Here is a 26,447-nt window from a genome sequence, read left to right as displayed (position 1 = left end):
CATATGTATCTTTAAAGTCTATTTCTTATAAATAACATATTGTTAGATTCTGGTTTCTAATCCATTCCACTCTCCTCTTCCATTTTATGGGGCAGTTTATCCCATTTACATTTGTGATTATGTCTACTATCTATTTCCTTCCATCCTGTAATTTTCTTAAATTTTCTCTTTTCTCCTTGTCCTTCCTTTAAGAGATTGTTTTGCTTTTGTTTAAACTCTCTCTTAATCTACTCTCATTCTTATTCTTTCCCATTTTGCCTTAAGCACTTTCCTTCTCTTATTTTATGTGAAATGTATTTTTGTAACCTTGTGTGAATGAGCACGTGTGTAGTCTTCCCTCTTTTGACTAGTTCAGATGAGAATGAGGTCCCTCCTCAATGTTATATAGAATTCTACCTGTGTTACCTTATTTATGTTAGATAATTTCCCCTTTCTTTTTCCCCTTTTTGCTCCCAAGTATGTTCCTTTTTTTTCACCTTTTCTATTCCTCTTTTAAGATCCTAAAATTATACAGTAATATAATGAAATATAATAATAAAATATAACATCAAATTATAATGTAATCATTGCAGGTCCTCTGTAAAATTGGATTCCATCTGTGATGGATAATGATAATGGTCATAATTGTAGTGGTCTTCTCATATAAGAATATAAACTGGTTTTTAGACTATTTGGATTGCTGCTCATGTTGATTTTTTAATGCTACTCTTGACTTTTTTGGATTTATGTCAGATTTACTCTGCTTTCAGTCTTTTCATCAGGAATGCTTTTCAAAGTTCTCAATTTCATTAAAAAACCATTTTTTTCCTCCAATAAGATGATGCTCAGTTATGCTTCATGAGTTATTCTTGGTTGTAAACCTACATCTTTTGCAGTTATTCTTGGTTGTAAACCTACATCTTTTGCTTTCTTGAATATCATATTCCAAGCTTTTTGTTCCTTTGTAGTAGTGCCTCATAAATCTTGCATGATCCTGCCTATGATTTTATGGTATTCAAACTGTTTTCTTACTGGTTGTTTGCCAGGTTTTTTCCTTTACTTGGGCGCTATAGGTTTCAACTGTTAACATTCCTGGGAGTTTTAATTTTTGAGTTTCTTTCCAGATGAGATTGGTATAAACTTTAAATTTCTACTTTACCCTCTTGTTAAAAGAAATCTGAGAAATGTGATATTTCTTAAAATACAACATTTAGGCTCCCGTTTTTTGATCATGACTTTCTGGTAGTCCAATGATTCTGAAATTATCTTCTTTCGTGGTCTAGGTCACTTTTTTCTGTGATATACTTTGCATTTTCCCTTTTTTCAATTTATGATTTCATTTTATTCATTCTTTGTGTCTCATGTAGTCATTATCTTTTTTAGTCAATTCTGATTTTTCAGGAGTTATTTTTGTTCTGTAAATTTCTGTTGTTGCTATTGTTTTAATTTCTTGTTCCAAACTTTAAATTCTCTTCATATCTTTCATGGCTCTCATTTGGTTTTTCAAATAACATTTTAATTTTTTTTTAAACTCTTTTAATTCTTCTAGGAATTCTGGTTAGATTTGTATCCATACTGAATTTTTCTTTGAGGTTCTACTTGTAGATACTTTCAAGTCATACATTCTCATTTTAGGTTTATGTCTTGTACTTACTTCTCTGCCATCATATCTCTTTTTGGTCACGTTCTTTTTGTTGTTGTTGTTCATTCTTCTGGCCTTCTCACCTTTGGACTATTTTTAGTGCAAGGTTCTATGTACTTCTAGGATGAATGTCTAACCTAATAATTTGTCTTCTTGTTTCCCTCTGCTGCTTTCAGTAAATGATAAAATTTGCTAAATGCCTACTATGTGCCAGGTCGTATGTTTTGTGCTGGGGTTACAAACAAAGGGCATAAGATATCTCTTAAGGAACTCACAGTCTAATTGGAGACACATAAAAACAAACTGAAAAGGACAGTGGGGCAAGTTATCTGGAAACCCAGATCATGATGAAGTCCTGCAGCCAGAGTAGAAAATGATCTGATAGGGTGAAATTTTAGAATTTATTTCATCCTGTAGAAAAATGAGTTTTTACACCTCATTTAATCAATAATATGACCAGCTCTTATCTGGAGATATGACGTCCAGAAAAGTAACCTTGTTTGAAATTATGAGAATTCTCAGAGTGTTATTCTTAAATGGTAGAAGATTAGAATAGAATTGTCACAGCTCAGGCTAGTGAAGTACAAGATTTCAGGTCTCCCAAAATGATGTGATCCTGAGCAAAACATGCTCACTGCCCTCCTGGTTTGAGTTCTTAAAGTTCCTGACCCATGTTTGGATCCTTTCAGTTTGTTTATCACTGAGAGTTTCCCTTAAGGGCTTTTGGGAAGTTCTTGCAGATACAGAGCAGTAGAACTACATATTCATCATTGGTCTATAACTCCTGCCTGCCCTGCCTATTGATCACTACAGGTTTCCACACTGGACAGCAGAATAGAAATAAGTCCCTACCCTGCTTCTAGGATCAGAACCACATAGCTGATGTATGCTTATCCTTGCTGGCTATTTGACTAGGATCCTGCCAACACTGCTTCAGTGGAACTCTACCTCTTTTCCCTGGATCCTATGACCCAGAATTGGGTAAAATAAGCAAAAGAACTGCCAAATAGTGCCTGTTGCTCTACTTCATGTATCTCCTGTGATCTCTTTTGGCATTGTTGTTTCCTCCCCACATGCTGGGTGCTAGAATGCTTCTTGCCATACACATTTCTGGCTTCCTTCCACTGAATCTATAGCTCTAAGACTCCCTGAACCATCTTGGCCAGGAACTATGATTTTTTTAAAAAATCTTTTACCTTCTGTCTTAGAATTAATACTATATGTTGGTTTCAAGACAGAAGACTGGTAGGGCTATAGAGAATTGGGCTTAAGTGACTTGCCCAAGGTCACCCAGCTAGGAATTAATCTGAGTTCAGATTTGAACCCAGGACCTTCTGTCTCAAGACCTGGCTCTCAATACATTGAGCCACCTAGCTGACTCTACTATGAATGTTTTCTTGACTTTCCCAATCAAAATTCCTTCTGGTTTTTCTCTAGATCAGGGGTCGGCAACGTATGGCTCTTTCTGCAGGAGCCATAAAGTCAATTTTTTTTCAGGCGTTGTTACAGGAGTGTGCACTGTGAGCACTGTAGAATTCTCACTAAATTACATTTTAAAAAATGTGACGTTTATGGCTCTCACGGCCAAAAAGGTTGCTGACCCCTGCTCTAGATGTTTGTGGAGAAGGTTTGATGGGCAAGCTATGCTGTGTTTCTTCCTCTTACCCCTACTGTCTTGGTTCTGCCCTTCACTATTCCTCATTTGTGACATTCTATCTTCTTCCTCTATACCTTTCCTCAAGCTTTCTGTCCACCTGTGCTCTTCAACCTCTGCCTATTGAAACACTGATTCAGCTTAAGTACTAATCCTTCAGGGTGCCTTGCCTAATCCCTCTTTTGTTACTGCCTCTTTCTCCCAAATCTCCCTTCATAATACATACACACATAATGTATATACTGGGTTTGCAATTTATCTATGACCATGTCTAACACTATAAAAACATAAGCTCCATGAGATTAGGGATTCTTTCACCTTTATCTTTGTATCTATCCCCAGCTCCATCCTAGTATATAGTAATCAATTAGTAAACTTATTGACTGTGACTATAAATTCCAGTGTGTAAAACTTAGGAACATATATAAATATATGTGTGTAAATAAACAGCCATATAGAAATTATTATTAATCACACCTTTAGATTATGAAGTCATGGCACTAAAACTTCATCTACTACCTTGCTAATTTTTATGAAGTACACTGAAAACAATATCTCATTGTATTTTAACATGTCATTCTACAGTGTATTTACCTTTATTTTAAATCATTTTTTAAAGTTTCTTTCGTCCTTTTGAATTTTATAACATGCAACTAACATATAAAATACCTTAGAAACTTGTTTTACTATATGTACACCCTACTTTAAGGATGGTCAACCAAAATTTTTAATATTAACCAAACAAAAGGCTTCCAAATACAAAAATATGGTAGGCATAGATGATTATAAAAATTATTCTTCCTTTACTAAGAGACTTTTATGTTTTCCCACTTGTCTTTCTGGACCATATATAATTAATAGGAATTTCAGTGCTGTTTTGTGTCTTATTTGATGTTTTTATCCAGAGGTTCGTTGAACTGGATTATTTCTCTTCTTTCTCTCTTTCCCTGAAAGAATCTTAAATAGTATTGATGGGGGTGATACAAAGTGTTAGAAAAAGAGAATTTAAAGTTGTTTCATTTGCCAAATCAAAATTTTTTTCCATTAGTAAATATCATGGAATATTGTATTTTCTACATCTTTCAGTTAGTCTTGAAATTTTACATATGTATATATGTGTACATACATGCACAATTGCAAAAGCTTATTTTATTCCTTATGGTACTCTTATTGAGTGTGCCCTTTATTCATCAGCATATAATTAATAGTTGTTGAAGTTTTCTTCATCACTTTTTTTTGGCATTAAATAAATTTCAGTATTTTTTTCCACAACTCTAATATCTTCCTCCCCTTTACATATTGATCACTTTGTACCCTCATTCTTGTATATCCCCTGGGTAGAGATCTCTATAAAGTATGATCCAATCTTGGTTTTCCCCCATCTTTGTGATCTTAATATAATTTGTCTTTGCTATAAGAACATCTGAGACTGAAATTAGAGTCAAAATGTGGTGATTTCACCAACTTTGAGGAAAGCAGTTTGTTAGAGTAGTCTTTACAGATATTTTACATTTTCTTTATTGTACTACATGCATTTCATCTTTAAATGCTCTTCAGTTTCTACTTACTTGTTTCTGTTGCCAGTCTTACTTTAAACGGATTTTCCTCTTGACTAATATTTCTCTCTGCTTTATAAAATATACTGCTCATAATTATTATCCTTTTTCAAAAGATTTCAAAAACAAGTTTATAGTATAAACTATTATGGTCTTTACCCACCCTCAGGGATATAGCCCTCATCTATTTCTGTAATAACTGGCAGAATGGTAGGCAAAGGACAAAGGTACTGAGAATCACAGTTTTTTATTGTCTCTAAATTCGACTGTTGATATTTTAAATATGAATTCTCTAGTTACATAAGCTGAATCATTTATTTTTAATATTTTTGCTATATAAAACATCAGAAGAAAGGAGGACATTATTACATCACAATGTATCTCATTGCAAATACACATAAATGTATTTGCAAGATAGTTTTATTATATTTACAAATTCAATTAGAAATATTTTATAGGATACCTGGTTAATCTCATTATTATAGTACTATTAATAAATGTTTACAAAATAACAACCATGAAGAAATTACAGCTTATGAACTAACATTGGTTACTGAGAGTAAAAAGGTAAAATAGTTCTACAAAAACTATTTAATATCTTCTAAGTGGTGAGATAAACATACAATCATATTTAGTGGCTAACACAAATATGAGAAAAAGTGCATAGAGGGTGATAAATATTTAGAAAAATCTAATTTAGGAGACAGGAATGAAAGAGATCAAAGATTTACAGACTCCATAGAAACTTTACACTTTCAAATCATGATTATTTTATTGGAAAAATGATTTGGTAGGAATTGGCTATAGCCAGCACCAACTAACAATGCAAAAAAAAAAAAAAGATATTTTAATAGACAGGAAAACCATATTTTGGAGAGTTATCCTTCAATCAGTTCTTTGTATAGTCAGACCACTGACTTGTCAGTGTAAAGATCAGAATAAAGAAAAAGGAAAGACAAAATTGTCATAGGAAAAATTGAAGCAGTTGTACAATTGAAGTAATTCAGTTTTGAACTATTCAAATAAGTAATCCAAAAAGTGGAAAATGAATATCAAAGATGACATTGACAATAAGAATAATTTTTTACAGAAGTTTAACTACTGTAAATCTATTGCCACAAAGAAACAGGAGCCCAGAAAGTTCCTTATTCAAAAGATATTTGGCATTATGTCACTCTAAGCTAGATGACCACACTACCAGACAGTAAATAGATGAAGTGTTGAAAGTTTTGCACTTAATACCATTTATAATTTCCTCTTCTTTGAAGCTTAGGCCACTGACTTCTGAGTTTGATTAATAATGTTATCACCAAATATTTATAATGCATTAAAATACTTCATGATATTATATGTTCAAATGATCTAGGATGTTCTGAAAAATTACATTTTTATTTTTTGTTCTTAGGTTGAATAGTAGTGATATGGATGGGGAGCCTATGTATATTCAGATGGTGACTGCACTGGTTTTACAACTTATTCAATGCGTAGTACATCTACCATCAGCAGAGAAAGATTCTAATTCAGAAGAGGAATCAAACAAAAAAGTAAGGAGTATTTTAAAGTATTTTGAGTGTGTTTAAGTATGTTTATATGCATATATTGATGTCCAAATTAAATTCTCATTTCACTAATCACTTTTGTAAAATAATTTTTCACCTTTGTGCTCCTAATAGTAAATGTTGACATTAAAAGGGATTTTTCTTGGGATTTAAACCCAAATTTTTTCTCACAAGAATGCATCCCTAAAGTTATCATGGAAATTGGTAGGAACATTATTTAAGCCATATCATTTTTAGTTTATGTACAATTTACAGGAAGATTGTGTGTGTCATAAAGCAGTCACACTTGACTTAAGAGTTGAACAGAAGACAACAGTCACAGTTCAAATTGCAGTATTTACTCTGTAACATTAAATAAGTAATTTGACCTCTTGACTACTGAGTCTGTATCCTTATATGTAAAGTGATAGTTTTAAAAAAGCTAAACTTAAAATAGGTAAAGCAGTGTGTTCACCCATATTACTTTACCTATTGTAAGGACCTAATGAAATAATAATATATGAAAACATTTAAAAAATGTTATACAAATACAGAATCTCATTCAAGTACATGAATGAGATTCTGCATGGAATCAGATCTCTTACTGTCCAAGCAATATTCAATGTTTAATCTCCACTTGGTTTTTGTTGTTGTTGATGTTTTGTTTTGTTTTGTTTTTTTTTAATTCTTTTCCCATTTAACTTTGAGCAAATCATCCATGGTCATCTGCTGTAGTCTTTTTTTTTTTTTAACAATGTGTTCTCTAAGTCAATGGTTCCCAAACTTTTTTGGCCTACCACCCCCTTTCCAGAAAAAAATATTACTTAGCCCCCTGGAAATTAATTTTTTTTTTAAAAATTATAATAGCGATTAATAGGAAAAATAAATGCACCTGTGGCCATCACCGCTCTCCTGGATCACTGCAGCACCTACCAGGAGGCGGTAGCACCCACTTTGCAATCACTGCTCTAAGAGAATTCTCTTAATGTCTTTAGGTTTCTCTTTGTAATGTTGGCCACAATTTCCTTTTAACCCTGACCTTGAAAATTGAACTATTGGATATATATATATATCCAATAGTTCATTGCTGTTACTACTTAGCCATTTTTTATTTAGGTGTATATGTCCATTGACATATACAAAAAACTAAATTAACTTTATTGTACCAAAATTATTTTTTTTTAAATGAGAACTTAAACTGATGGTTGCCTAAATATTTATAACAAAAGTTGATATTTTTTAACACTTATTGTAAGTAATGTTCTAATGACTTTAAACACTTAATAAAAGCACAGTCCAATGTTACTGCTACTCAGTAGGTTACTTTTTCCTATTATCTAAATTAATTTTTCTTACTGTAGGTGGATCAGGATGTCGTCATTACTAATTCTTATGAGACAGCTATGAGAACTGCTCAGAATTTCCTCTCTATCTTCCTCAAAAAGTGAGTGTAATTAATATCCCATAATATGTTTGTTGATATTTTCAGTACATTGAGCTGTGAAAAGTTACAAAACTAGGTTCAATTTATCTTGTTTTCCTTCTGAAGAAAATATGGCTTCTCTCTTGATCTTAAAAGACTATGGAGAAGGGATGGGAGGAATAAATGAAAATGGAGCCTAGATTTAAAAAAACAGTGTTAAGAGAGAACATTTTTCATTTCAACTAATTGAATGTAGTACTTCACAAAGCATCATGTGTGCATTACTTATCAGTAATAATTACAGCAAAAATAAAACAGAACATAATGAATGAAAACATTTAGAAGAAAGGGACACCTTTAAGGGTTAAAATATAGTAATTAAAGTCATGTTTCATTCAGTGGGGATATGTATTAGCCATTTTCTTGAACCAGGATATCTAAGAAACATGTGTCAGCTCTTTTTATGTTAAACTAATGTCTTATTCATATCCTTCTTTATTGTCTTTGAACAGATGTGGGAGTAAGCAAGGGGAAGAAGATTACAGACCACTCTTTGAAAATTTTGTTCAAGATCTACTTTCCACAGTCAATAAGCCAGAATGGCCAGCTGCTGAATTATTACTTAGCTTGTTAGGGAGACTCTTGGTAAGAATTTAGCATTTAAAGATTATTAGAGTACTTCTCAGCAGCAAAATGTAGATGTGTATTATATATCTCATTGTAAATGTAAGAAGATAAATATTTTACTCTTCATGTGAATAATAAGATCCAAATTATACCAAGAAATTTTTCATAAATTTGTTTCAGGGTTTGAGAAAAATGGATAAGGGGCATCATTTGAACTTAATTTATCCTTACTTGAACTTTTTAAATTTAGAACATAGTAATGACAAAAAGAAATTTCATTTTGAAATATTTCAAATGACTGAATGAAAAAGCATTTATTAAACAGTATGTGAGGAATACTGTATTAAGCACAAAGGATACAAATAGAAAAGGCAAGACAGTCATTCTCAAGGAGCATACCTTCTAAGTTGAGGAGGCAACATATTTGGAGGTTTCAGCTGTAAGTCAGATTCAGGGGGCCTGTAGTCCTTAGGTTGGAGCACCAAATAGTAATGTACAATATCATTTCCACTAATTAAGCTCTATCAATTTATACCGTTGAACCATTTGACGGTGCCAAGGACTTTAGTGAAGAGAATTTTCTTTGCCTAGTCTTTAGAAGCTTTGGCTATTGAGGATGTAAAGACTACAGTGTAAGTTCATAGGTGGTATATACACAGATATTGCTTCCCGCAGCTGTGCTTTGAAGGTAGGTCATATTGGAAGCAGTGCCAGAATGGGTGGTGCTTCTGTTCTCAGGACTCTTGGGCTGACCTTCCAGTTGTTGATGAAAGACAACTGGCCCCTTCTCTACAAAACTTACCCCTCTTGATAATAGCCTATGGCATATTGGGGCTTTTGGCCTTTGGTTTTGACACCTCCAAGCAGAGATGGTAGAAATTGAAAAAAGTTTATGGAAAAAAATAGCACCTAAGAAAGTTCTGTACTATTAATTATACTGTAAAATTTTCAAGTTTGATATATATCACATTTTGACAATATTGAGACAGTAGTTGATGTGGTAGCTAATGATGGATATTTTTCATGAGCATAGTCCCATAGTCCTCATGTCCTTCCTGTTTTATTATCCGCTTCACTTTCCTTTTTCTTTTTCTGATATTTTCAGTTATCTATCAAGTTAAAAAGTTAGTCCAAGTAAATTTCCAATATCTTTTGAAATGTTGGTCCCATTGATAAAGCGATACAAATATACCTCATCAATCTAGAGTAGGGAATGTTACATGAAGTAGTTCCTCATCTCCAAACTGGCATTGCACAAGAAGGCCAACTCTATGCTAGCCTGCGGGGACTAGCCAAAATTTACTTAGTGAATTTAATGATGCCTATCAAAAAATTATGTAACAATCATTTTTTAAAAAAACCTTTGATTTTTGAAATATGAAACATTAAAAGGTTTATATCCTTAGGTGTTAATTTATTTGAAGTTATTTGCTATAGAGGCAGCATAGAGTGATGGAATATATGGTAGCACCTAGAGTTAGCAGTGACCAGGGCTTAAATCCCACTTCTATCACCCATTGGCCTTGTGACTATAGATATGGCATTTAATGTCTATTTGCACAGGTTTCCAGCTATAAAACGAGGCTAATAATACTTTCAGTGCCTAAGTAGACTGGTGGGTGAGGATAGAATTAAACAATTAACATAAGGTGTTTTCCCAACCTTAGTACATTGTAAATTTCAACTATGAAATTGAAGAGTGTGGTAACTTTCATTCTTAGTTTCTTTCATAATTAGAACTCACATAGGCAGCAAAGTCTAATAGAACATGGTTAATCCAGAGCTATCGTCTTCCTGCTTCTTCTGCTAATTATATGACTGTGAGCAAATTACTTTAATCTTTCCTTTGTATCAGTTTCCATACTCATGAGGTCCTTTTAGAAATATATTATTAATAGTTTGTTTTTAGGAAGATGTCTATGAAAAGAAAAACAAATACTTATCCTACAATTTCTTGCACACACATGAAAGCACATCCTCTTAGCTAGATTTTTTTTGCAACATCCTCCTACTTGACCTTTTTTGCTTCAAGTCTCTTCCCCTCTGCAGGCCATCCTACACACGATAGCAAAACTTATTTTCCTTAAGTTTATGGCCATGGTACCCTTTACTCAGTCAACTTCTACTTGAGCCTGTTGCCTTTCAGATAAAATAATAATTACTCCTCTGTTCAGTTCTTACAGAACCTGACTCCTGCCTATTTTTTTTTTCATCCTTAACATTACTCCCCTTCCTTGCGATTTGAGATTCAGCAGAAAGAACAACCTCATCCAAAATTTTTAGATTCTGCCAGTTGAACATTTGGTTCTGGGGCACAAATATTGTCACAGAAAGATTATATGAAATTGGTAAAATGAGTTGATTTAATGGTATTTGGGCCAAAATGTTTTCTATAAATAAAATTAAATCCTACTTAATTTTGGTGTTTAGGTTCATCAGTTCAGCAATAAGTCAACAGAGATGGCTTTAAGAGTGGCATCTCTTGATTATCTTGGAACAGTAGCTGCACGATTAAGGAAAGATGCTGTTACAAGCAAAATGGATCAAGGATCTATCGCCCGAATTTTAAAACAGGTATCACACTATATAAATAAAATTGTAGAAAAGAAAGGATGCTTTCTTTAGTGTATAAGATAGTTTAATGTAGCATTTTCACAAATACCTTTATTAGATAACAATTTGGACTTCTAATAAAAGACTAATTTTTAGAAGTAGCTTGAATGCCTAATGGTTTTTCAAGGCTAAAAACAGAAAATTGCAACCTGTTAATGATTTTAGTTTAAAATGGAAGTTCATTATAAGAACCTCACTTCTTTCTAATGCTCTGTACTGTTCGACCCTATTTTTCTGCATGAGAACATTTTATTGAAATGTTTTCTCCTTCTAAATTACTGAAACTATATGTACAAAAAAGTTTCTTCTACATAGTAATTTTTAGACATAATAATAGGTGTAGCTTCATCTTTTTTATTCAAATTTTTCCTCCCTTCTGAGATATATGGGTATAATACTGGACTTGGAGTCAAGAAGACACAAGTTCAAAATCTGCCTCCAACACTTAAATTAGGTATGTGACCCCAGGCAAGTTATTTAGGCTTCTTCAAACTTAGTTACCTCTTCTGAAAAAGAAGATGCTACTAGAACTTATTTCTTGAGGTGGTTATGAAGATCAATTGAGAGAGCATATAAAGGATTCTACAGTTGTTACTGTTGTAATTACTATTATCATTATCCCTTACAATAGATTTATGATTTCTGTATTATATTTCAGGGTCCATCCCTGTCCCAAAGTACTTTACATCCTATGTTTATTTCCTTTTTAGGAGCCATATTGGCAACTGAGTGTGATTATTATAGTTTTATGTTCTATTTACCATACCCTTATTTGTTGAGATGGAAATATTCTACTATACATAAAAATGAGAGACTAGATTTGATTTAGTTTCATTATTCTTTTTAGAAAATTTGTCCATTTTCTAGTTCTGTATTTCTTGTGACACTTTGAACCCTATGTTTTTTATATTAAATGATATACAGTAATTTGGCACTACACTAGACAAAAGTAAAACTGTGCATATGCTTACCAAACTACGGGACCACTCAAATAGTAATGCCAATTACACTAAGTCCAAGAACAGGATTCTAGAATATCCCTCATGGCAAAAGGAACCTCTTGCTCTCTAGATCAGATTAACTGCTTGCCTATAATTATAGTTGTCCCATTATGGAATAAAGCACCTATAATATAAATCACTTTTATCCTTCAGAGTTTTGCATTTTATGTAGTTCAAAGACAAGTCAGCACAGAATACATAACACATATTGTGATATTTGAAGCCTCATTCTCTTAGCTGGCATACGAGATCAGAAAGAAGCAGTCAAGAGGAAGGAGGAGTTACTTCTGTTTCTCTCTGAATTTAGTTGAAAACTGATGTGAGAAATTATTTTTCCTCCCAAGATATGTGTTATTTCAGAAGTTTTCATACTAACTCCCTAAAAAAATAAATTCTTTGGAAGAAAAGCACTCAACTAAAGAATAAAGCCTTAAATTAAGATCAGTTTAAGTGTTTTTTCATGTTTCAAATTCCTATCTTAATTTTTGTTTTATTATTTCTGTATTTAAATAGTGTCTCATCCTCATTATCTATCAACTTAATTCTTTATTCAAATAGCTATTTTCTTATCATAGATTAAAATCTTATAAGTACTTATTCACTATACTACAGGTTACAGGAGGGGAAGATGAAATTCAACAGTTGCAAAAGGCATTGCTAGATTACCTGGATGAAAACACTGAGACTGATCCTTCATTGGTGGTAAAGTTCCATTATCTTTTTTGACTGTATTGGAAATATTTATTTCTAGAGAGAAGAGAGGATTGACTTTATCTTTAAATACAGTTAAAATGGTTATTGGAAAGATGGCAACCAATTATTCTGCAGTGCCAGTAATTGAGACAGAAGGGAAAAAATTAGTTAAAACAATTTAAATTGCATTTAAAAAACAATTTTCTAATTAGTAATAATAAAGGACACTGAAGTAAAACTCTACACTGTAAACCTTTATACCTGTGGTCCCTGATTTGAGAATTCCTTATAGTTTGGACTTTCTGAATTCAGATGGTCCTGTCTTATATTGAATCCTACTCTTTAATAAAGTTTTGTGATTGACCCCAATATGTGATCATTTGCAATGGCTAGACAATTATTTAGTACAGTGAGTTGGTGAATGTTAGAAGATCCATCTACTACCATATTAGTTGTTTTTTTTTTAAACATTTGGAAAGCAAATACTAAATTGCCTTTTCCCTAGTTTCTTTATAAATTTTTATTATAATCTTGAAGTCTCAGAGAAGTAAAATTGATTTTTTTTTAACCCTTGTACTTCGGTGTATTGTCTCATAGGTGGAAGATTGGTAAGGGTGGGCAATGGGGGTCAAGTGACTTGCCCAGGGTCACACAGCTGGGAAGTGGCTGAAGGCCGGGTTTGAACCCTAGGACCTCCCGTCTCTAGGCCTGGCTCTCAATCCACTGAGCTACCCAGCTGCCCCCAAAATTGATTTTTTTAAGAATATCACTATTTTGTTTTACAACTTAAATCTAGATTTTGTTGTATAGTCATAACTATAATAACTAGGTACAATTTTAGGTAATATATCAGATATAAAAATAGAGGGTTCTTTAAGAAAAAAGCTATCAAGTATTTTCCTTTCAAATATAAACTAGCGTCTTACTAATATCCAAGACTATATACTAATTGCTGCTGATTGATGTTATGCGTTAATGTCAGAGGTGGCAGATAGTATAAATACTTTAAATTATTTTAGTGATTCGGGCTTTATATTAATTTGGTCCTCAGTGAAGGAAAAGAACGCAAAATACCCAAGAGTTTTTTTTAAACTTTCAGTGTTTAATTCCAAATTCTTTAGGGTTGCCTCTTAGTTAATAATCTTGATTGTGTATATTACTGTTCTTATAAGACACATGGCACATGGTGGTTATAATGGAAAGAATCCTGGACTTGAAATTTTGGGTTTTCTGACTCATTATCTTTGCTCTGCTACTTTTATAGCTATGTGAACTTAAGAAATTTACTCAACATTTCTGGACCTGGGTGTTTCTTCTTCTGTAAAATAAAAGAAGTTGAAATTATTTTTCATGTTTCTTTTTGCTCCACATTACTTTGAATCTATTTCATGAAGATATTCATCAAAAAAAGCTCCCTTTTTTCTCAACTTTCATGAAATTGCTCTCATTTTAAAGCTATTCTAGTTTTCTCCAAGTTTTCATATTCCCATGAACATTGAATTTTACATAAACTTTGATGAAGTTAGATTGACATTTTTAAAAGTAATCAATAACAGAATATGTAATAAATCAATATTCTAAGAATTGTGACATTAATACTTCTTCTTGGTCTCAAATCCATATATTTTCTCTCTAGTTTTCTCGTAAGTTCTATATAGCTCAGTGGTTTCGAGACACAACTTTGGAAACAGAAAAAGCTATGAAATCACAGAAAGATGAGGATTCTTCAGAAGGGACACATCATGCAAAGGAGGTTGAAACAACTGGTCAAATCATGCATCGAGCAGAAAGTCGGAAAAAATTTCTTCGAAGCATTATTAAAACTACACCTTCACAGTTCAGTACATTAAAGTAAGTCCTACAGAAAAAATATGTATGATCTATACACATATACATGCATATGTATATTTATATTTTCTTGTGTAATACATTTTAATTTTATTTTCCTTTTTAAAAACATTTTTGTGGGGAAAAAAAATTTTTTAATTACTTCTTACAGGATGAATTCTGATACTGTGGACTATGAAGATGCTTGCTTGATTGTAAGATACTTGGCCTCTATGAGGCCGTTTGCCCAGAGCTTCGATATTTATTTGACACAGGTAATTGCAAAAAGTTTTTGTGCCATGAAACAGAGTTGGTTTACTGGTTCCAAATCTGGAATTAAGGGTACAGCATATACATTCTTCAGTAAGCCATTCTAAATCCGGCAGGGTTTGATTTTGGTTTTATTTTATTTTTGCCATCCCTTGCTTTTTCTGAATATAAGTTTCCCCACTTCATAGTGAGGCGCATTACCAGATAGATTGTGGCATTTAGAAAGTTACAATATATGTAAAACCTTTACTTTTCAGTGGAAATTTTATTTTGGAAAATCATTTAAAACTTGTTCTGTACTTAACAGAAGCAAAAAAGAAAGACCATATCTAGAATGTGTATGATCTTATCATTCTTGGAGAACAGTTTAGAACTTTATAACAGGTTTCAGTAAAGTTGTAAATTCTTCTTGCAATTGAAGCACACAGAAATAGGAACACCCAAAAATTTAGAATTTATTTTATGCGTGAATTGCATTCTGCCTAATTGAATTAGGTTCCCTGGATTATACTATCCTATTTCACTACCTTTATAAAAATGAAAGGTTATTTCCATTAAAGTGTTTTTTCTTATTTAAATTTTTGTTATATATATTCTTTCATTGTATTGTCTTGCGTTCTATATATCATACCACTTCCTAGAATTCATTAAAATTTCTACTTTTTCTTACCAGATTCTGCGAGTACTTGGTGAAAATGCAATAGCTGTTCGAACAAAAGCCATGAAGTGTTTATCTGAGGTTGTTGCTGTAGATCCCAGCATTTTAGCAAGGGTAAAATAAAACAAAAAAGGAAAATTGCTTGCATTTTCTCTTCTGACATATTAATTCTACCTATAAACAACATACAATTTGTATTTTTCTTTAGTTGGATATGCAACGAGGTGTCCATGGAAGGTTAATGGATAATTCCACTAGTGTCCGTGAGGCAGCAGTAGAATTGTTAGGTCGATTTGTCCTCTGTCGACCTCAGCTTGCTGAACAGTATTATGACATGCTGATTGAGCGAATATTGGTATGTTTTTGTTTTGTGGTTTAGTTAATTTTCATTATATTGTCCTATTTCTTAAGACAAAACTTCTTTCTTCAGGTCTCCTACAATTCATGTAGTTGAGAAGATAAGAGGTTTACCTATATATCTAAAATATGTTTTTAATAAAATTCAAGAATTGTTTCAACATATAAATAACATTGTGACAAAAAGTAATAATGAAGAACTTTGACTCTAAGCCTATTGACAGACTATTCCAAGTGTTCCAAAAGTCAGTGTAGTTTTAGAAGTAAAGTTGGAAGGGTAAATCTGTTTATATTCAAAGAGGCTCATCGCCACCTTGGCCATAGATTGAGGAATACTTTGCATCACCCCCCTAACCCCCCCAAAAAAATTAGGTCATAGAAAGGATAAAATCTGTATAGGTAGAAGAAATACCCACACTGACAAAATGAGATTGTTAGAGAGTAAGCATTATACTGTATGTTTTGCTAATTTCTTTGCAGTTACCTTATGGTCTTAAGCATAACTGAGGAAGGGTAAGATAGATTGATTTTAAGGTGATTTGTCTTACTCAAAATCAAATAGCAAGTCAGAGACAGAATTTAGGATTTCTACTCATAAAATTTTTTTTTCTTGATTCTGGTACCTTATGAGTTTTGCTGCCTTTTTTCAGAATTTTATTTATAATTAATAAAAACAACGTTATAAGCCAGAAGTTTGTTCCAATGAGAATATATAGGGTGAGCATGAATTCTAGAAAATCATCAGCAAACATCTTCATGTACCAAAAAAGCTAGAATTGGGGATTGGCTATGAAACTGAAAAGTAAATTCAGCATAATTGTACCATCAATGCCCTGCTTGCCCCTATATAACACTAATAAGTTTGTTATCTGACATTTTGAGATAATTGATACATAGATAATAGATATATATCTTTATATATATAAACTAAATTCTCCCTTTCCTATAACAACATGCCTAATCCTATTATAAAGACATTTTGAAGAAAATGTGTCATAGACAAATATCAAACCATTCTAAATATTGTATTATCTGAAATTAAGAAGAAAACTTTTTTCCTCTGATATCTTTTAAGTAATAATTTTGCTATATGTGGGTACTTATCATTTCATTATGTCATAATTTTTCTGACTCTTAAAAATACCATAATTTTCTGTTCCAGGATACTGGTATCAGTGTCAGGAAAAGGGTAATTAAGATTCTGAGAGATATATGTATTGAACAACCAACATTTCCCAAAATCACAGAGATGTGTGTGAAAATGATCCGCAGAGTAAATGATGAAGAGGGCATTAAGGTAGGTTGAAAAGTCAGAAACTATTTTTCTATAAATTAAAATAGTTGTTATACTTGAATATATATATATATATAAACTTCAAGAGTGAATCATCACACTGAATTTTATATTTTATATTTATTGTTATCACTATTATAGCCAACATTTACATAGTGCTTAATATGTGCCAAAACACTGAGCTAAGCATTTTACAAATATTAATCTCATTTTTATCTTCACAACATCAAAGAATCCTGGGAAATAGGTGCTATCGTTATCCCCATCTTACAGATAAGGAAACTGAAGCAAACAGGAGTTAAATAAATTGCCCAAGGTCACACAGCCTAGTATATGTCAAAGGCCATATTTGAACTCGGGTCATCTTCAATGAAGGCCCAATTCTCTCTCCAATGCTCCACCTAGTTGTCCCTAATAATAGTTGATACTAACATTTATAATGGCAGTTTAAAGTTTTCAGAGTACTTAATGTCTTTTTTTCCTACATTTTACCTAATTTTTATTTTTAGTTATTGATCACTAACAAACTGCTGTCGTGTTCAGAAACAAATACGACTATACTGTTCAGATAAGATTATAATTTGCCTTCATTCACTTGGAGAACTCAGATTATTGAAGTTATTTTCAAATTGCAATTATGAGATATGTAGTGGTAATGTTTTGACTTAAAAGCAATATTATTGGCCTCTTGTTCATCTTTTTTACCCCTAAAAAAAGTTAAACTTCTAAAAATGTGAAAAATAAGTAAGAATCTGGAAATGAACATTTTTACAGTTGTTGGGCATCTATAAAAGATGATATGTGTGTTCATTTAATTTTTTTCAATGAGCATAAATTACATTTTCCAAAACACCAAGGTCAAAATGCTAATTTGTTAACATTTTCTAACACGTAAACTTTGTTCTGTAAAAAATTTTAAATGAAATACATTTCTCCATGATGCATAAAGCTTTTGAGTTTTAAGAACACTGAAGAAATTAATTTGAATTACAAGCCTAATTTGTAGGTGTAATGGCAGTTAATGAATATATGTGACATTCAGGTAATTGGATAAACATAATACAATAATTATTTATAATTTCAAAACTCCTTAAAAATGAAAGAGGCCTTTATACCTCTTTAGAAAGTTATTTAAAATGATTATTGAAAATAGCAATAGCCAGGAGTACTTAATCTGCAACCAGCTTGCTGGTTGACCTTGGACAAGTCCTTTTGTTCTTATTATTAGTGAAATTTAGATCATTTATGAATAAGAGATTTAATTTATTCTCTCATTTGTTCTTAGAGATTTTTAGAGGGATTATCTAACTTTGTCTTTCTTTCAGTTCTTTTACACAACTGAAAAATTTAGGAGAGGGAAGGATATATTAGCATCTTGAGATTAATAAATTAACTCTAGCAGATATATTTTTCCTAACAGGTATGACTATATTATAAATTAATAATAGTAAAACATTTTAGGTACAGTTATATAACTTAATACTTGTAATTAACCAAACAGAAAATATTCTTTTTGGTAATCTTAGAAATACTTTTTTCCCTGTAATGTTAATAATATATGACAATTTTTCTTTGCCTGTTAGCTAACACAATTCAAAGTAATCCTAACTTTTAGAAAATGAGAATAATTCTTCCATATTTGATTTTATACTTTAAAACATACCTCATTACAAAAATGGAGCTGGAAAATGTCCCACATGCTAAATTTGTTTCTTGAATCAATGTGAAAATGTATGTAGAAATTCTTTTAGTTATTCCCTTTGATTCCATGTTTTTCATATTGTTTTGGATTAGAATTTGATAGTAGAGAATATGTGAATTGTTTTGCTTAGTCAGTTTTGGAATTTTTCTTTCTTCTAGAAATTAGTAAATGAAACATTCCAGAAACTCTGGTTTACTCCAACTCCTCATCATGACAAAGAAGCAATGACCAGGAAAATTTTAAACATCACTGATGTGGTAAGAAGTGAAATTAGAATAAGGATTTGTTTTCTGTGCATATACTAACATTTGGGATCCTTTTCTTATTACTTATGCCACTTGTTTTCAATGCAATAAATTTGGGATCGAGATACAGGTGATATATCTGCTACCTCCATAAATCCTCGTGTCACAACTATATAAGCTATTAGTGGGAAAGAATAATGAAATCATTTGTGATTGACACTCCTAACCTTTTTCCACCATGGATTTCCTGAAGAAAACCAACATACCGACAGTGTTGACAGCTTAGCCTATTACTTTACTGACAAGGAGGTAAAGCAGAGTTTGGGATTTTGAAGCCAAGGTGACAACAGTCACATGTAATCACAGTATCTCACATTGGGAAGTGATCTCTGATATTCTCTAGTTTATCCTATACATAAATAAGAAATCCTTACCTGAAAAGTGGCAATGCAGCCCTTTTTCAAAGACTGACATAGAGGGAGTACTTTCCACAGTTTTCCAAGGAAGCCTCTAATTGTTAAAAAGGTTTTCCTTACATAAATCCTAAATATCTCTCTGTAATTTCTAACCGTTGCTCCAAGTTCTGCCCTCCAGGCTCAGACAAAACATGTCAAATCCCTCTTCCACATGATAGCTATTCAAATACTTGAAAACATCTCTCATTCACACTGCTACATCTTGTCTCCTTCAGGCTTAATATCCCTCATTGCCTTAATTAGTCCTCCTATGGTTTGATCATAGGACCCTTTACCACCCTAGTTTTTCTTTTCGGAAGATTTTCCAGTTTACTAATATCCTTCCTACAGTGTGGTAGTACTCAGTACTGTATACAAATATTTCTTAGAAGGAAACAGTTGGACTTCGTTATCCCTAGTTCTGGACATATACCTCCTTTAATGTAATCTAAGCTCACTTTAGCTTTTTTAGCTACCTTATCACACAGTTAGCATATATTGGGCTTAAAGTCCTCTAATACCTCCAGATTTTTTTTTTCATATGGACTATTGCCTAGCCAGTCCTCCCTCAGTTCATTTGTAAGACATTATCATTATGTCTATCACTATTCAGTGTTATGTTAGATTAAGCCAAGTATTTTAAACTCTTAGAGGTTTTTAGATTCTGTCATAAACCTTCAAACTTTGTCCTCTGAAAAACTGTTGAGTTTTGACATCTATACAAGGCTAAACACACATCCCTGTAGCAGTCATAACTGACTTTAAACATTGAATTTATTCTAGATTGCCCTGGCCCACACTACCTACAAAGCTTTGTCACTTGTTTTTCTAAAAATCTAGATCAACTTCATGAATAGCATTCTATTGTAGTAGACCTGTCAGAAATAAGATTATTTTGACATGACATTTTTTTTTAGAAGCCATGCTTCTTGTGAGCAGCACTTCATTTTCTTCAGTAATACAATTGAGAATTTTGCCAGAAATCAAAGACAGGTTTATTGATTGCCTGGAATGGTCAGACTCCATTCTAACCCTTTGTGGTGAAGGAAGCCAGGAATTGAAATAATATTTGCCCCTTTGGTCCTTATATTAATTCACTGATTTTCAAAGATCATTTACAAATGACTCGGCAATCACACCTCTACTGGATCTTTCAGTAACCTCAGTTAAAAAGGGAAGCTAGATGCTCTTACAATCTCCCAACTTCTCTTGGCCTTCAGCTCCTTGTGAGCCATTTTCTCAAGTCCTTTCAAATCTGTAGGACATTTAACTAGACAGAGGAAACAGAAATACTATAAGAATAGAGCTTGTAGGGGACAGCTGGGTGGCTCAGTGGACTAAGAACCAGGCCTAGAGACGGGAGGTCCTAGTTTCAAATCTGGCTTTAGACACTTCCTAGCTGTATGACCACCCTGGACAAGTCACTTAACTGCCATTGCCTAGCCCTTACTGTTCTTCTACCTTGAAACCAATCAGTATTGATTCCAAGACAAGAAAGTAAGGGTTAAAAAAAAAAGAAAAAAAAAGAATAGAGCCTGTATTGTTGTCCACTATCCAATCTACCCTTCATTGCAGCTCTATCCGTTGTTCCATCTTCCTCTTTTCTCCACTTTCTCTTTTAAGAAAATCTTTGTTGTCCTTAGCTTTTCTTGCCCCTCCTTTGACTCATTCTGTATTTCATCACAACTGACACTATTCTGATGTGCCTCAATATTGTCTTTGTTCTCAGTTACCTGGTCATGTTTCCATTGTCAATGTTTGTCATCCTTACATCTAAATTGATTGATAGGTTCTCTGAGCATCCACATCTCAGTCTTAGCTTAGACCACTTAACCTTTTTTTTTTCTCATCAGAATTCCATTTTGTTGTTGTCGTTGTTCTTGGCATAACTTTGGTCAAGAAACTTTATGAATCTGTATAAATTTCAATTTGCATAATTTCATTGACATAACATATTTATATGAAGAGTCTTAAGCTTGCCTAGATTTTTTTATTATTTGAATTAAATTCAAATTTTGATGACTAGCAAATTTCGCATCTGTATTTGCACTTTTTGTGCTAAGATTTATTAAAAAAGTCATCTATGAAGAAGATAAGTAGCAAAGAAAGGATAAAGCCTTTTTCTCTACTTTTAAACTTCATTATCTTAGAACTATACTTCTAGACAATAAAGTAATCCAAGTTATTGTTTAAAATTTAAACATATCTGACTTTTAGTGCTTTATGCTAGTTCTTGAATTGAAATCTCTGGATTTTCATATTATTTGCAATAGTGTTTATTTAGAATTTTACTCAATAGGAATAATTTAGATTTTATTTGGAATAATACTTAAGGCCACTATCAATAAATTATTTCACCAAATAAAAGAAAATATACATGTATAGATTTGACTTTTAAAAAATCCTAATTCTGAAATTCAGAAAATATGCAAATGTCAAATAATTATAAATACATTCTTAACTAGATTCATCTGTAGAAGTACACATTTTATGACTAACATTTCTTTTTCAAAGGTTGCAGCTTGTAGAGATACTGGATATGACTGGTTTGAACAGCTTCTTCAAAATGTGAGTATATATTTGACTTCTGATTACAAAATTTTCAAAAGAAAACCAATCATTGAAACATAAAAACCTAAAATGTTGAATAATATAAATTTTAATTTATAACATGAGACAATCCTTATTTTTAACTGCGTGATTTTAAACATGCACATAATTATGAAAACTATTACTTATTAAATCCTGAATGTTCACTCCCTTAAATTTTTGTTTTTAATTAACTTCTATACCTTCCAAAGAGAACTTTCCAATTTTATGTTTCTTCAAGATTCCTTAGATGTCTCTCTCTCCCTCTTTTTGTATTCTTAAAGTTTAATATAACAGCTCTATCATTCAATGGTTAATAAATGTTTTTCTTCCAAAGTACACTCTTCACTTTTTCTCTCAATTAGAATCCTCATTTGTGTTTTTAGGATATCACTGTACTTTTGAGAGTCAGGTAAAATAATACCTGAGGAGTTTCTAGTGTTTTATGTAAAATCTCTTTCTCTAACAAACATTCTTTATTGTGATACCTGAGAATGGTGAATAATAATTTAATTCATATGAATTTAAGTAAGATCTTTTAAAACCAAGACAATCAATAGAAACTTAGGTCAAAATATATGAGATACAAGGCACTGTTTAGGGGGGAAAATAAGGAAAAGGAAACTTACACATAAAATATTTCCTTATTAACTTTTCATGCTAGTTGGGCACACAACATATTTCAGAAATAGGTTAAAAAATCCAGTAAAACTTGAAAAAACTTTGTTATGTGGTCAGAAATCATGTTTGTTAATTCCATAAGAAAGCCACCCTGGATTGGTGGATGGAAAGCCAGATCAGGAGTCAGGAAGATACCTCTCTAACCATTGGCTAGTTGTTTCAATTCTCCTAGCCACAGGTTTCATTTCTTATCACAAGTTGAAAACAGGTGCCAGTCAACCCACACCATGCGTTTCTTCCAGGTTGCCTTCCAAGGGCTGTTCTTTAGTTTGAATAACACTATAATTGAATAACATTCTCTGAAAGCTCCAGTGATCAATCAGTGTGTTATAATATGTCTTATAAATAGCATTCCTGAGCCAGATGCTTTCATATTAGGTTATATTTCTTGATTCTTCTGATTGAAAGTTAGAATGTCTATTTTTAAAGAATATAGAGAAAGAATTGCCTCTTCAGGACATTCCCATATATCTGAATTTGTAAGTCTAGTCAAAAAAAAAAAAAGTCAAAATTATAATATTTTAGTATTCACAATAAATGTTTTTATCAGATCCCCCTAACCCTCACAAAGAATAATGGTATACTTTTTTTCTCTCTCTCTCTTTCAAGCTCTCAGCATTTTGTCTTTACCTTGGTTTTTACTCCTTTTTTTTCCCCTTATCATTGATGGCGGCATCATATGATGTGTTGGCCTTTTTTTCTCAGCTATTCACTGACATCACCCAAGGTGTGGTGTCATAAATAAGCTTGGCCCCAACTCATTGCCACCAACGGTCTTGTTGGCATTGTCTCATCTATTTGTTTCATTTTATCTCATCTATTTGCTGTGCTGGTGCCATTAGTTGAGACATTCACATCTCCTGAGTATCATCTGTAGTGTCATTTATGGCCTTAAAAACAGTTATTGAGGGGAAGCTGAGAGGCTTAGTGGATTGAGAGCCAGACCTAGAGATGGGAGGTCCTTAGTTTAAATCTGGCCTCAAACACTTCCTAGCTGTGTGACCCTGGGCAAGTCACTTAACCCCCATTGCCTAGCTCTTTCCACTCTTCTGCCTTGGAACCAATAAAGGTAAGAGTTTAAAAAAAAAAAACACTTATTGAATCAATACTCATCTGCTAACTAGTGTTTCAACACTACTGGCTTGTTTAATCCATAAGTCAGCAGCAATGACTTGGCATTCACTCTGTCTAAAATAGGCACCTGCTGATAAAAGACATGAAATGGGAGCTATATGTAGTTCCTGCATTAATGGTATTTATAATTTTGAGAGAAATGAAAAAGATATTTTTATAAAAACAAGCAATAACCATAAACAAGTGATTTGAACATGACCACTGCTAGCAACATAAATATCAAAAAATTAACTAGGAAGCTGGAAAAGGGGTAAAGGGTGGAATATAGGGGTTATTGGGATGAATATGTTGGTCAGAACCTGGAAAATGAAGGCACTGTTTTAAATTCCATGCTAACATATATAGAATTCTCACTATTTAGCCCAGATTCAAATATTTCCAGTTTTTACTGACAACCCCCATCTTTTGGTATAAGCACTTTGATGTGAAGTGGCATTAATGTAAATTTTCATAAAACATTTAAAACCCCCTCTGTTTATGACACTGTAAATAGAATTTTAGAAAGAAAACATCATCACTTTAAAATGAATATTATCTCAGACTATCAGCACACAAATGAATATATGAGAGGTTCCAAAAATAAAAACAATGAACAAATATAAGAAATAGTTATATTGAAATATACTGGAAGATCCTGCTTTAGAGGCAAGAGTGAGAAAAAAGTTATTGGATAGGTTATATTTAGATTGTCAAGGCTTTCTAGAAAAAAGGTACAGTTTTAATAACTGTTCAAATGAAGGTGTAAGAGGGAAAATTTAGGGAATTTTATAGATATATATTTAAAATGTGTGGCCGCCAGGAATCAACAATTTAGGTTGATTCCGTAATTAAATCAGACCGAAGTCAGCATCGGGTTGAGGCAAGTTTATTTACAGTCTGGTAGGTAAAAAGTAGGAATAAAGAGAAAAAGGAAGAGGCTAGTCCAGGCCTTTATGTCCATAGAAATATATACACTTATAGAATGGCATTTTCCAAATTTCACTTTTACAAAGGCAAGGAAAAAGTGTTGAGTTTGTAGGGTAGTTTGCATTTATAAAATTCACCTTGATTGGAGGTTCAGAAATGAGAATGAATAAATTTAAGTCCTTCAGATGGGAAGGACTGTGTGTCATTTTTCCTCCTTGTATCTCCAACACTTAGCACAAAACCTCTCATATAGTAGTAATCAGTGAAATAAAAATAAATTTAAAAATCTGTATCTTTATAGAAAGAAAATAGATATTTTTCGCTGAAATATCCTGACTTTTTTAAGAAATTCTATTCCAGACTCATCTGTTTAGCTTAGTTGTCTAATGATTATAAACTAAGCTATCTGTAGATTAATATGATCTGTTTTGCACACAGGAGTGCCCATTTATAATGTCTTTAAGCCCTGAAAAAAGGTTGCCAACATTATTTTCTCGTCAAATTGCTCTATATTCATTTCTAGACTTAGGATTCTGTAAATATAAAATTGGAGTTGAGGATCATTTTGAATGTGGTCAGATTCGACAGGAAAGAAATAGATAATAGTATACTTTTTTTAGAAATTATAGACTGGAGTTAAGTTGACATTCCAGTTTTTCTTTAAATTCAGATACCACTTTTCAGAGGACAAAATATTTCTACTTTTTTCCACCTCATTCTCCCTCTGAAGGACAGAATGAAGTCCTCTTTGAAGTTGTGTAGCAAACAACAAGTGCAAGGAAAATAATAGAAAACTCAAGTTTCTATTTTTTTCTCTCACTCTCATGCCTGATCCCTAATAAATGTATACCATTGCTTTCTTTCAAATTTTAAGTTCATGTCATCAGTGTTTGACTGTTTAAAAAAAAAGTATTCTTATATTTTCTAAAAGTTACCTCTGTATTTTTAAAATTCTCCGTATTTATTTGCATACTTTGTAAACCAAGGCTTTTTTCTAAGTGAAGGTAATCTTTACCAACTTTTTTTTAAAAAAATCCTACCATATTCTTTAATATTACTGTGATTTGACCTTGTCTTATATTCCTGCTATAATCCAATATCTAATTTATTTGCTTGTCCAGTTTGAGGTCCTTTACCATAGTTGTGTCCCTCTTTCCCACTCTTTTTGAAGAGTATGTTGGAATTTCTTTTCAGAATGTGATATTTTTATATGCATTTTGGAGGCATTTTGCTACATTTGATTACGATGTGTAATTTTTATTTAAGGGCACAAATCACTATGTTTATATCATTGCATATTCAATAACTTAACTAGAATTTTTTTCTCTATCTGAAAAAGCTTTTAAAGTCAGAAGAGGATGCTTCTTATAAACCTGTGAAGAAAGCTTGTACTCAGCTTGTTGATAACTTAGTTGAGCATATCCTTAAATATGAGGAATCCCTAGCTGGTAAGTCACACATTTTATATATCCGTTATATAATTTAATATATTTCATATATCTAAAATATTATGTATACATAGCATAACATATTTAAGAATATATATAAAATTAATAGAGTACTTGACATTCTGTATGCATTTACTTCTCTACGTAGACTATGA

The 26,447-nt window shown here is 32.3% G+C and overlaps 1 protein-coding gene across 1 annotated transcript in view; it reads left to right on the top strand.

Annotated features, from left to right (window-relative positions):
- The window catches only part of NIPBL (NIPBL cohesin loading factor), a 243,150-nt gene that overhangs the window by 194,569 nt on the left and 22,134 nt on the right, over positions 1–26,447 (top strand). Inside the window, exons 22-34 of the mRNA XM_044664328.1 lie at positions 6,237–6,375; positions 7,731–7,813; positions 8,305–8,437; positions 10,850–10,993; positions 12,646–12,735; positions 14,363–14,577; positions 14,726–14,828; positions 15,497–15,595; positions 15,690–15,836; positions 17,001–17,135; positions 18,993–19,091; positions 22,049–22,102; positions 26,184–26,292. Coding sequence (XP_044520263.1) covers positions 6,237–6,375; positions 7,731–7,813; positions 8,305–8,437; positions 10,850–10,993; positions 12,646–12,735; positions 14,363–14,577; positions 14,726–14,828; positions 15,497–15,595; positions 15,690–15,836; positions 17,001–17,135; positions 18,993–19,091; positions 22,049–22,102; positions 26,184–26,292 — 1,550 coding nt within the window. The remainder of the gene's footprint in view (positions 1–6,236; positions 6,376–7,730; positions 7,814–8,304; positions 8,438–10,849; positions 10,994–12,645; positions 12,736–14,362; positions 14,578–14,725; positions 14,829–15,496; positions 15,596–15,689; positions 15,837–17,000; positions 17,136–18,992; positions 19,092–22,048; positions 22,103–26,183; positions 26,293–26,447) is intronic.

Source organism: Gracilinanus agilis, chromosome 1 (assembly GCF_016433145.1).
Source record: "Gracilinanus agilis isolate LMUSP501 chromosome 1, AgileGrace, whole genome shotgun sequence".
NCBI classification, from domain to species: domain Eukaryota; kingdom Metazoa; phylum Chordata; class Mammalia; order Didelphimorphia; family Didelphidae; genus Gracilinanus; species Gracilinanus agilis.
This window is presented reverse-complemented; position numbering and strand designations above follow the sequence as displayed.